This window comes from Curcuma longa, chromosome 10 (genome assembly GCF_044706935.1).
Source record: "Curcuma longa cultivar G26 ecotype Majalengka, Jawa Barat chromosome 10, ITB_CL_G26_1.1, whole genome shotgun sequence".
NCBI classification, from domain to species: domain Eukaryota; kingdom Viridiplantae; phylum Streptophyta; class Magnoliopsida; order Zingiberales; family Zingiberaceae; genus Curcuma; species Curcuma longa.
In genome coordinates, this window is record NC_133870.1 from 9,187,083 (window position 1) to 9,199,097 (window position 12,015).

At 35.6% G+C, this 12,015-nt stretch overlaps 2 protein-coding genes, 1 non-coding gene and 1 pseudogene across 4 annotated transcripts; 2 read left to right on the forward strand and 2 right to left on the reverse strand.

The window, feature by feature from the left end:
* Positions 1-182: 182 nt before the first annotated feature.
* Positions 183-3,197, forward strand: LOC141836193 (dolichol-phosphate mannose synthase subunit 3-like). Of its 2 annotated transcripts, none has more exons than XM_074723626.1 (4): positions 183-269; positions 1,867-2,001; positions 2,103-2,210; positions 2,931-3,197. In XM_074723626.1, the coding sequence occupies exons 2-4, from the start codon at positions 1,900-1,902 to the stop codon at positions 2,988-2,990; spliced, it is 270 nt and encodes an 89-aa protein (XP_074579727.1). In that variant the 5' UTR covers positions 183-269; positions 1,867-1,899; the 3' UTR covers positions 2,991-3,197. The 2 variants fall into 2 exon arrangements, with proteins under 2 accessions (XP_074579727.1, XP_074579728.1); XM_074723627.1 differs by having other exon boundaries at positions 1,872-2,001.
* Positions 3,198-6,824: 3,627 nt separating this feature from the next.
* On the forward strand, positions 6,825-7,912 carry LOC141836187 (endochitinase EP3-like; annotated as a pseudogene).
* A 1,559-nt stretch (positions 7,913-9,471) lies between these two features.
* Positions 9,472-11,380, reverse strand: LOC141836192 (small ribosomal subunit protein uS11z). The gene is made up of 5 exons (XM_074723625.1): positions 11,369-11,380; positions 11,235-11,280; positions 10,064-10,149; positions 9,844-9,973; positions 9,472-9,636 (listed from the first exon to the last, which is right to left on the reverse strand). The coding sequence occupies exons 3-5, from the start codon at positions 10,142-10,144 to the stop codon at positions 9,569-9,571; spliced, it is 279 nt and encodes a 92-aa protein (XP_074579726.1). The 5' UTR covers positions 10,145-10,149; positions 11,235-11,280; positions 11,369-11,380; the 3' UTR covers positions 9,472-9,568.
* Positions 11,381-11,936: 556 nt separating this feature from the next.
* TRNAL-UAG (transfer RNA leucine (anticodon UAG)) lies at positions 11,937-12,015 on the reverse strand. Its single transcript has one exon. It is a non-coding gene; the product is annotated as a tRNA-Leu (tRNA).

Sequence of the window (12,015 nt, forward strand, 5' to 3'; positions counted from 1 at the left end):
GCCCACTATGCACGATATGGGCCGTATCTTGTCCGAACCAGAGACCGACTCGTACCGGAAGCGGCCTGAAACCGACCCAGTATACAAAATGGGCCTAGGGCCATTGAGGCCCACTACGCACGATATGGGCCGTATTTTATACGAACCCGACCCAGTAGTGTAGTCAAAACCTAGCAAACCTCCGCTCAACTCCCCGGGCAGGAGATCACCGACGGCGATCGCCTCCTCTTCGCGATCTTCGCCTAGGGCCTATTCATCCGGATTACAAGGTTCTCGTCTTCTCTCCCTTCCTTGTTGCTGAATCTTTCTCCTTTCCTTTGTGCTGCTTATTCCGATCCCTTGTCTCCCCTACAGAGCTAGATGGAAGCCAGTTTCTCTTTTGATTTCCTGACATGGGAAAGTTGAATTACTTGTGATGCTTCCTATTCCTCTTGGGATGTGACATAGTAATCTTTCTACTATAAATGACCGAATTATTTCTGTTTGTATGAAGTGGCTATTCAATAGGAAAGATGAAAAGGTTGAGACAGATGCGAGAGTTAAGATGAGATAGAGGAGAGGATGAATTGGTAGGAGAGAAGATGAGGCTACAAGTGTTAGATTTGATGGTTGTGTTGATTTAAACAGAAATGGAAACCACGATAAACCTAGTTTCAAATTGTTGGTTGAATCGCAATTGGCCTGATTTTTTAACAGCACTATATCGGGTAACTGTTACACTCTTCGCTGGAACCAAGGTTGTCAAAATCGCGAGTCAACTCGGCGAGTTTACGAGTTTACGAACTATTATTTCAATTCCGTGTTGAATCAGCTTAAAATCGGGCCCCCCTTGTAAACTCGTAAACTCGCGAGTCAATTCGGTAAACTCAGTAAACTCGGTAAACTCGCGAGTCAACTCGGTCAAACTCGGTAAACAAAGGAAATCTTTGTTTTGATGTTTCCTTTTATCAAATTTGGACAATGGAAGCTTATTTGGTGTATCTATTGGACTATTTTGTATGAAATTTTAAATTTGTCATTTTGTAACTTGATGTTGAAATATAAATTTTGAAAATTTCAAGTTTTTAGTAAGGGTAAATAAATAAATGGACATCCAAAATACAACTCAACCTCATATTATCTTTTCATGTTAAATTTTCATGTTTAATCTTTTTTTATATGTGAAAACATGTTGTTGATAACTATGTTTATGCTTTTTTATTAGATATGTAAAATAGTGATTGTTCTTATCAAGTTATGATCAAATATATATTATTTGACATTTTATAACTCTTTTTTGGATTATCTGTAAACTCGTACGAGTTTACGATACGAATTTACGATACGAGTTTGTGCACCCCTAACCGAGTCGACACTAGAATCGCGAGTTTGACAACCTTGGCTGGAACTTCTTTGGCCATACATTTGGTTGGCTGGCGCTGAGAAGCTTCTGCAGAGGTTTATTTTCTGCCTAAGCAAGTATAAGATTTTCTTTAATTTGTGCAGAAGGAGCAATAGCAGCTAGTTCCAATTTACCTAGCTTAATCTATGATGATGATTGTCGATACTGTATCTGTCTATGCAAATTGTTCTGTAACTGACTTCGTCACTATATATTAATACTAGTAGGTAAGTCCTGCCTACTTCTCTTTTTCCAAAAAGAAAAAGAAAATAAAATGGAAAATACCTTTGTCGAACTATTATTAATACGGAGTGGAATACTTAGTTTACTTATGTTCCATTACATTATTGAATAGCACATTCATATCAAATTCTAGAATACTAGGAAACAAATGTGTCAAAGTGTGTACACTATCAAGATAATTAAATAAAGGGGATACAAATTGACATGACTAAAATGTTTGCATTACTTTTCTTTCATTATAGATCAGAATTCCAAGTGATTGTTTTGAGCTGAATATGAAGCACATTCTAAAGATCTTGGCTTTACTTGTTGTTGCTGCCGCCGCTTGGATCACCTTACTTGAAACATCAGTAGTTCCTCATCACTACACTTGGCTGGTCAGTTTTTTGTTATATGTTCCTCCTCATCACTACACTTGGCTGGTCAGTTTTTTGTTATATGTTACTCAGTATTAACAAAAAAAATTTCTCCTTTCCAGCTTCCAGTTTATCTAGTTGTCTCATTAGGCTGTTATGGCCTTCTTATGGTAGGAGTTGGTTTGATGCTGTTTCCAACATGTCCCCAGGAAGCTGTACTTTTGCAGAAGGTTGGTTAAGACCATATCTTTTGTTTCTTATTAATTTCCACCCAATCTTCATGCTTTTTTTTTTTATTAATTTCCACCCAATCTTCTGTTCCCAACATGTACTTTGCAGGAAGCTGTACTTTTGCTGAAGGTTTCTTTTGTGATATTTTACCAACTTAAACCACGAATTTACCTTAACTGTATTTTTAGATGCTAATCCTCCACAAACTATTCTAGAAGAACTGAATGGTCATTGTTAAAATGTTTGAGAACGAAATTGCTATGCTCTGATCTGCAAGAGGCCTCTTGGTCTTTGTCGTTGTCTAAAATTTAGGTGAATGCAATTATAGGTTTGATTCTTGCTCAGTTCCTTTTTTCTGATCTTTTACCATTAGATGCTAAACCTGCACAGTTGATCTAGAAAAACTCAGAGGCAAATGTTTAAATGTTTGAGGATGAAATTGTAGCACTGTGATCTGCACAAGGCTTCTTGGTCTGTGGCATTGATTTCTCTTCATCCACTAGTTCGACTAATCCATTGAAGAATCAATGTCTTTATAGCATCATATATTTAGTGCTTGTAATTCAGTAGAAAATAAGTTGCATTGTTTCTTTGCAAACACAATTCTCTGTTTACTTGTAGGTGCATGTAGTTTATGGTTAATATTGGGACTTTTGTTCGCATCACTTGTAGCATTGTATTTGGATGCCAGAAACTGAATGTTTATTCTTTCAATCCAGGATATTGTAGAAGCCAAGGAGTTCTTGGGACGAAGAGGGGTGGATGTGGGTTCTGATTGAAGTGGCTTTCATCATTCATCAGTTCATGTTGCTTCCTCATTCATCTCGGTACGGTCTCCAGCTCCATAGATTTTCCCGTTCTTTGTCATTCTATGTAGCTATTCATGCAGGATGAAATCTACATTTTTCAAGATAATGTTTAACTCATTTTGTGTCCATACTCGTTTTCTCTATCATGTGAAGAAAAATAAAATCCTTTTTTTCCTATGAATTTTATTATTTGAATGAGATATTGAATTCTGATGGCAGAAAATTGCAGCTCAAGTAAATGAACTTTTGGAAGTGAATTAAGTTATTATCTTAACCAAATAATATATTTTGGTTTCTCAAATCAAAGGATTGCTCACTGAATTCAAAGCTCTCAAGAATGGTAGATATTGAGACTGTCTCTGTCTTCTTTGTCTTCCATATATTTGAAACTGCATGTGATGTTTCCAAAGGAAGTCTGACTAATGCGATGAGGACAAATTCCAGCATCCATTAATTTTCCTCCACTTGATAATTTTTTTGAATCATAATTCAACTACAATCTGGAAAGGTTGTTATGAGTCATGACACTTGGAAAGTCAGATGAATAGTTGTTCATACCTGTTTTAAGAGTTCATCTTATTAAATTATTTAGTAGGGATTTATTAGAACAATTTACAATCAGTCTCATATTGAGAAAATTCCCAACGTACACCAATCCATACCTTTTCTTTTCTTTCTTCAAGATCATCTCTCATAATTCATCCAAATTTCCTTGAATCACGAAAAGACTAGCTTTTGTCTAGTGTAGAATATCTAATAATCATCCCATCAAGTAGTTTTTCCTAAAACTTCCGAGGAACATATATGAACAATGGCTTACTTATCGTTAAGTAGTTGTTGATTTATTAAGAACTCTCGATTGATTGATGAGTTTAAGTAGTTAGTTTTGACCTTGTTTAAAATTTGAAACATATATGAACAGGAATACAATCCCAAGAACTCTTAGAAAATATACAAATGAACAGGATTTTAGAATGAATCGAGAGGGGTAAATGGAGAAGTTCAATTGTTCATTCAAAGGAGCTAGATGGTTAATGAGCTCAGTCGAGGAGAGGAGGATAACATGGACTTGAACAAGAAAGTCCAAGAATGATTTAGCTGGCTTGTTGTGGAGGGTGAGAGGTGAAGAACTTATTGTAACATTGATGGGAATTAAGAAAGTTAAAGAGTGGCTCAAATGATTTAGTCGATCTAATGTTTTACAAATGCTTCTACAATGACAACTAGATATGTCATTGATGGTCTTTTTAGTAGATCAGAAAAATTGGATTGTCTGGATGGACTACTGTGAGCGCTTTTCAATTTATTTGGTGGTTGATGAAAAATTTCTGTGAAACTGAATCGATCATTTTAGAATTAGTCAGCGTAATTGGATGGCCATTTGACCAATTCCAATATGGAATAGCAGGAGGAAATTCCATGCTTTCTTCTTCATTTATGGTTTGATTTTTCCAAAAGGATGGCCACCAACATGGCATATTGCTAGTAGTTGTTGACTAATGGAGGATTCTCGATGGTCTGATCAATTTGAACATTTGATTAATTTCAGAAGAAAAGTAAAACACTTCACGGAGGGGAAAACGTATATGAACAGAAGACTTTGTTTGTTTTTCTCTCAAATTGAGGGAATTTAATTTGTTTTCTTTTTCTTTTTTTTTTATTTTTGTGTGTGGTAGTCAACTGGTTGCAATTATTATATTTCACATCCCGATCGTTTGTCGTACTTTGACTTGTAGATTGCATGTACGCTGCTGCTGCTTCGTTCTCATCCGTTCTCTCGTAATCGCAGGAGTTTTGACTGTGGTTTTGGTTTTGGCTTCTAATGCTTAAAAACATTTTCTCGTGTTTTTTTGTCTGTATGTGAAAGTAATATGCTTTTAACTTTATCACTTTTATCATAATAAGTAAAAAAAAATCATATTTTTTAATAAAAAGGGAAAAAAAAATATAATATAAGTATTCAACTTTCGATTAATGTCGGAGGTATTTAGATTTTATGATTAAATTAATTTGGGAGGCGATTGGTATAGTTCTATGAAAGTTTTTCATCGATGATCTGGATAAATTCGAAAACATAAATGAGTCATAGCCGTGAGGTGATTTAACTTCACTAAGCAAATCGATCGTCGTAGTCGTGAAGATCATTGTTTGAGAATTAATCTCTCGCTATTTAAGTCGTCCGTATTTTACTTTACCATTACCATTGACTATATATATATAATGCCTGAATCGTCTGTGATAGAAGATTCAAAATGCTCGGATGTATTTCGGGTATCTGGAACAACAACAGTGTCAATTTTTATTTTATTTTTTATTTTATGATTAAATTATTTAAAAAATTTTAAAAAAATTTAGGATTGAGTTTTAGTATTAAGTAAAAAAAATTAATTACTTACGAGGTACGTCGGATTGTTATCTCATGCTTCTTATCCAGCACCTTCATGTGCTATTAAATTTTTTGTTTAGAATTTTTTTTATTTAATATTATAATCTAACTTCTAAATCTTAAAAAAAATTAACTTAACTAGTCAAAAAATAAATAAATAATAAAAATTACATTTAAAAAGATATTATTCATGTTTCGAGCACTCCAAATACTTTCGAGTGCTCGAAATCTTCGATCTCATCCAAAATCTTCTGTCGTATGTGTTAGATGAGATACATTCTATAAGGCGCGCAGGATATATATATATATTGTATTAAATACGTTTAAGTATATTATTATAAATTAATTTTTTTTAATAAATAAAAAACTACTATTTAAAATTATTTGAGTAATGAAAGATTAACTCGGAATAATCAAATAAAAGAATAATCGAATAAAAGTGAGATGGATAAATAAATATTATTAAAGGGTGAAAAATAGATTGAGAAAGTATTTGAATTTGTATGTATTAATTAAAGGGTGGTAAATAGATCGAGAAATCATAATTATTGTGCGAGATGTTGTTAAGAATTGAAAAAATTAATCGATTAATTATTAAAAATTAAAATAATCAATTAATGTGCCAAGGAAAAATTAATAATCGATTAATTTTATTTATTTAATAATTAACCAATTAACTAACGATGCATGTGAGCAGCCAAAGAAATATAATAATTAAAAAAGAAGTCACTCTTTTAATTTGAATCACTTAATTCTCCCTTAATCTTTTCTTAATGCAAAGGGATTAATTTATGGGAAGGGGTGTGTCAAAGTTTAAAAGGATAATTTGATGATTAACGATATTAAGTCGATGACCAATAAAATTAAGTCGATGATGATGATATCAAAAGAATACATCTATCTATTATTTAAAAGGGTATTTTATCAATAATGATTTAGTATTATTGTGGAATCCGTCATCCTATCGGATTCATACGATCTGTTCCATGACTATTTGTAAGGAAATAAATTGAGAAATTACAATTGATCACGACGCGGCTTCATCGAAATTTGAACTCTTGCTCTCTTCTACAAATCTATTCCGTTGTAACTAACTCAACTATATCCCAAGAGCAGTGATTCATTCAGCATCTTCAATCAATAGTTCAATCGCTATAATTATATTCATAAATTTATTTTTTTTTCTCTCAAACTTAATACTGTTTTTTTAATAAAAAAAAACACTTTAAGATCTTTGTAACTCTTCTCTGCTTTGACTTTTTCCCATTCAAATTCTAAAAAACCTGCGCGCCTATCTAGAACCTTTCCAAGTCAAACATTTTAATAGTCAACGCGCCGACACAGCTCACAATCCACCTCCTCTCTGCTCTATAAATTCCACTCATTTCCATCGTCTCTTCTTCCACCTCTCACCGGAACAGAATCCATGTCTCCCCCCAGATCTAACTCCATGGCACTTCTGCTGGCCCTCCTCCTCGCCGGAATCGCAGCCACGGCCGCCCAGAACTGCGGCTGCTCCGCCGACCTCTGCTGCAGCCAGTATGGCTACTGCGGCACCGGCGACCCCTACTGCGGCGTTGGGTGCCGGGAGGGCCCCTGTTACACCTCGCCAACCAACGATGTCTCGGTGGCCGACGTGGTGACGCAGAGCTTCTTCGATGGCATCATCGGCCAGTCCGACAGCGGGTGCGTCGGCAGGGGATTTTACACGCGTGATGCTTTCCTGACCGCAGCTGGCTACTACCCCAACTTTGGCCGCACCGGCTCCGCCGACGACTCGCGTCGCGAGATCGCCGCCTTCTTCGCCCAAGTCACGCACGAGACCGGACGTGAGTAGCTTTCTTCTTGTTGGGTCAAGGATGTCCGCATCTCCACAATAACATGATATTGTCCATTTTTGACCTAAATCCTCATGATTTTATTCTTGGGCTTAATCCAAAATGTCTCATACCAATGGAGATATCTTTCATCCTTTGAAATCCATGATCTTTTTCATGTGTTTTAGATGTGAAACTATATTTGCACCCTTGAATTACAGAATCGTCTTGATCGACTTCTTTGTTCCTAAATTCTTTGCAGATTTCTGCTACATCGAGGAGATCAACGGCGCAGCGAATGACTACTGTGACGAGACGAACACCGAGTGGCCGTGCGTCGCCGGGAGGAACTACTACGGCCGAGGCCCCATCCAACTGTCCTGGAACTTCAACTACGGCCCCGCCGGGCGCGACATCGGCTTCGACGGGCTGGGTGCGCCGGAGACGGTGGCCAACGACGTCGTCATATCCTTCAGGACCGCCCTGTGGTACTGGATGAACAACTGCCACTCCCTCATCATCAACGGCCAAGGATTCGGCGCCACCATCCGCGCCATCAATGGCGCGCTCGAGTGCGACGGCAACAACCCAGCCACGGTCAACGCTCGGGTGGGCTACTACACGGACTACTGCAGTCAGTTGGGCGTTACCCCGGCAGTAATCTCACTTGTTGAGTGCGTTCTGTTCTTCATAATAAAATAGGAATCATAATAATGTATTCTTCTGTTTCAAAATGAATAAAATGTTCTTCCACAGTGGAGAAAAAAATAAACATAAGTATCGAGTATCATATTCAATTCAATAAAACTCATTTTGTATTCATCAATATATGAAAAAAAAATAAATTTAACAAATTGATTAGACGACCACTTATTTTTTGGATGTCCCAAGGTTTGTGAGGTATGAGGTAAGGTCAAGTATTGACTCAGTATTAGGTAAAATTTTACTTCTTTTAAGAAGATGCAGCAGGTTCTTAGGCGGCATTACAAAAATGGACGACGAAAAACCAAAGCATGTTATCTCGGCATCTCTAGATTGATATACTATATATGGGAGACATGAAATCGAAGGCGTTATCAAGGTATTATCTCGGATTTTGATTGAATTTTTCGTAAGGTGCAGATCCATGTGTATTAGTTTGTAGATCTCAAGCCACGATAGCATCCAAGTTGCCGGTGGTGTTGTTCTTGAGATGAGATTGATTTTGTAGTCTGTGGTGCTTTGTATGGTCTGTAGATGAGTATGAAAGTGTTGTAATGTGTGGACATGGTAGGCTATAGTGTCTTGGTGTTGGTGGTGTCATGGATTTGATGTAATTTCTTGTGTAATGGATCATATATGTATGCTCAACAGCTAGTGTTGTCTGGACTATGATGTTTAGGGTTTATTGTACATTTGAATGATCTAACCTCTCTTATTTTATCTATATATGAACTATTTTAAAAAAAAAAAACAAAAATAAGCTCTTTTATAAAAATAAGCTCTTTCTATACAAACCTCTCTTATTTTAAGAAAAAAGATAACCTTGAAGACAAAGTTATTTTGAAGTACGATAGAATGATAGGATCCCTAGATAGATTTATTCAAATTGTCCTTTCAAAATATTATCTATGTTATTAAATATTATTAATTTAAATAAGATCATTAAATTTATTAATAATTATCTTTTAATAAGTCATTAGATTTATTATATTGACATATTTGTATTAGTCGATTGGTGACTTCAAATTTGATTAATCAATTGATATTTTAAATCTGAGACCAAACTAATCAAATTAATTATATTTTTAAAAAAATAAAATTAAAATTTCAAATTAACCAACATTTTGATTGATTAATTCAATTTGACCAATATTTTACTCAACCCTACTAATAACATTAATAAATTTTGTTCATTTACATTCACAAATAATTTATAAATAAATATATTATAACTTTATTTTCAAACTAATTATAAATTTATTTATGTAAATATATGAAAAGTATAGTAATTTACAAACTTTTATAATTTAAATCTATTCATAATATATTAAAGATAAAAATAATAAATACTATAAATTTCAAGAACATTGCTAGTTGAACTCGTTTCCACGAGGCCCTTCAGGCCAACTTTGCTCTTACAAAGGATCCTCAATAGATTCATGGTCAACAGAGCACTGCAAAATAACACTTGCAAAATGCCTAATGTAAATTCTAAATATAAACTATCATAGTAGCAACAATTATACTACACCAAAGTAATAGCCATACCACCTTACAGAATAGAATCGCTCGACTGATCAAAATTTTTTAGTAACACAGTTGAGCTAACACTTTGAAAAAGAAACAGAAGAGAACTTGATGAATTAGAGCCTCCTTCCTCTTCTTCCACCCTTTCTACGAGTGCTGTCTGTGGGTATGGGAGTTACATCCTCTGTGGTACCAAGAAAAAAGAATTAAAAGAGACTATATGTCATGCCACAAAAACAAAATCCCAAGAATGATGTAAAGTGAATAAATAGATTTTACTAAATTGAATTTGAAGATGCCAACATGAAGTGAATCAGGTGATGAATGTAGCTAAGGAGTTATGCACAAGGCAAGGGAAAAAAGTTTAAATATTAATAGGAAAAGAACTTGCCGATACGCCCAATTTTCATGCCAGCTCGAGCAAGTGCCCTTAAAGCTGATTGAGCACCAGGACCAGGTGTTTTTGTTTTGTTCCCACCCGTGGCTCTTAGCTTAATATGCAAAGCAGTAATACCAAGTTCCTACGAAGAAATGCAGCGGAAAACAGTTACAAGAATTAGTTTAAACAATGCATGGATATCAAAGAAAAAATAGCGAGTCGAAGGGCAGACTTTGCATCGCTGTGCGACATCTTGTGCTGCAAGCATAGCTGCGTATGGAGATGATTCATCCCTGTCGGCCTTCACTTTCATTCCACCTATAACAGCGAAACAAATTTAAGTCCGAACTCGTTGTAAGTCTGTGTGAATGAAAACAAAAGTAAGAAAAGAGACCAAATAAAGGACACATTTACATCTCATGTGGATAAATGAAGTTTCCAAGAGTGCATGAGATGATAATTTCTTCATTCAAGCACACACCGCAATTATTCAATATTCAGAAAAATGTTGCATTAATAATCCTTAAAACTAATTGCTTCTTACACTATTCTAGAAAAGAAAAAGGAGAGGAAATCTCAGGACTTCCCCAAATTTAGATAATTTGAAGAATCATGATCCAATTACCTTCATGAAAAAAGTATACTAAAAATTTACCAAAGGGAGTAGGCTAAGCTTTTAAGTACTCAATCTCCATAGAAAACCCAAAACAGATGTACATAAATATTCTTGGGCAGTAGATTTCATGAAATGAATCACTTAAGAAAATGAACATCAAAATCCAAGCACCATCAGATTGATAATTTTGAAGATAAATAAACAAAACTTTTTCAAATAAGTTTAGGTTTTAGTTAAAATAGCATAAAAATAAAGAATGAATATGAATGTACCCCTTGTCCATAAACTAGGCACACTTCATAAGAGAGTTGGCAAGAGGCATCCACTGAGCAAAACACAGATGAACAACATAAAAGATGCATCACATCTATAATGCACATATTTATGGATAATCAAATGCCACATCAGAAGGGCCTAAGATTCAATGAAACAAGGAAAGATCTCAAAGAAAAACTCTTTGAAACCAAAAAATTCATATTGCATGGCTATGACTCGAATCGTTTCCCACAGGTACAAGGAAGGCGATCTTAAGGGCCGTGCTTCAGAAACTGGAGAATAAGAGCATAATCATTGACCAAATTGTTGAGCTCAACCATGCACAAATAGTAACAAGCAACTAGTTCCAACCAAAATCAAGTCTAATAGCATTAAGAACAACTACTAAAAAGCCCATTTTATTACCATCAAACATATTCATGCTGCTTAGACAGCTAACTAGTGTCCACTAAAGCTAAGAATTTGCAATCATATGCAATGTGAGAAAATGAAATATAGATAAAGTTAATACCTGTAATACGAACAAGTGTTTCCCTCCCAGACAAATCTGTAACATGCTGCAAGTCCAAAACAGGCGAGAAAAATCAAAGTCTTTAATCTCCTTTTCTAAACCAACAGATCAGAAAGTGGACTTATTTGACTCACAATGAAAGTATCATTAAAGAAGCAAAGATGTGGGCAACACCGAACACTTGCTCCCCCTCCCGTACAGTTGGCCCAAGCGTCACATTCTCCTCCTTGGGCTCCCTAGTCTTCTTTCTTCCCACTACAAAACCAACAGGCAATAAGCAAAAAGAGAAGAAAAATTGACTACACGCTAAATCTGAAGTTACATAAGAGAATAACATATCAAAAAAGTTCATGCAGGCGCAAATCTGCTTACTCTCGTGAATCCGCAGTTAACAGATTTCGACTAAAAGGGAAATCATTCAAGATCACAACACCATATTCTATGCAAATTGACGAATAACTCACCATGGTGGTGGTGAGACGAGAGAGCAAGAGCTACGAAGACGGCGCCGGCGATAAGCGTACCGAGCTTCGGCAGGGTGGAGGAATAAAACCTAATCGATTATCCCCATTTATAGTGCTAATCTTCGTAGATTGTATTTATAGCAACCCCAATAGAGTGTTAGGCCATTCTTCATATAACTGGGCTTTTATTGGGCCGAGCCCAAGAAAAGGTATAAATGATTTAAAAAATAAAAAAATTTGACAGCTGTGGGATTTGAACCCACGCCCTTTCGGACCAGAGCCTAAATCTGGCGCCTTAGACCACTCGGCCAAACTGT

Excerpts from the sequence above, each read along its gene's own strand:
- LOC141836192 (XM_074723625.1), bottom strand. The coding sequence starts at position 10,144 with ATGAAAGTGAAGGCCGACAGGGATGAATCATCTCCATACGCAGCTATG. Across the intron at positions 9,974-10,063 it reads ATGTCGCACAGCGATGCAAA|GAACTTGGTATTACTGCTTT; the intron begins GTCTGCCCTTCG and ends ATTTCTTCGTAG. Across the intron at positions 9,637-9,843 it reads CATGAAAATTGGGCGTATCG|AGGATGTAACTCCCATACCC; the intron begins GCAAGTTCTTTT and ends TTGGTACCACAG.
- LOC141836193 (XM_074723626.1), top strand. The coding sequence starts at position 1,900 with ATGAAGCACATTCTAAAGATCTTGGCTTTACTTGTTGTTGCTGCCGCC. Across the intron at positions 2,002-2,102 it reads CTCATCACTACACTTGGCTG|CTTCCAGTTTATCTAGTTGT; the intron begins GTCAGTTTTTTG and ends TCTCCTTTCCAG. Across the intron at positions 2,211-2,930 it reads AAGCTGTACTTTTGCAGAAG|GATATTGTAGAAGCCAAGGA; the intron begins GTTGGTTAAGAC and ends CTTTCAATCCAG.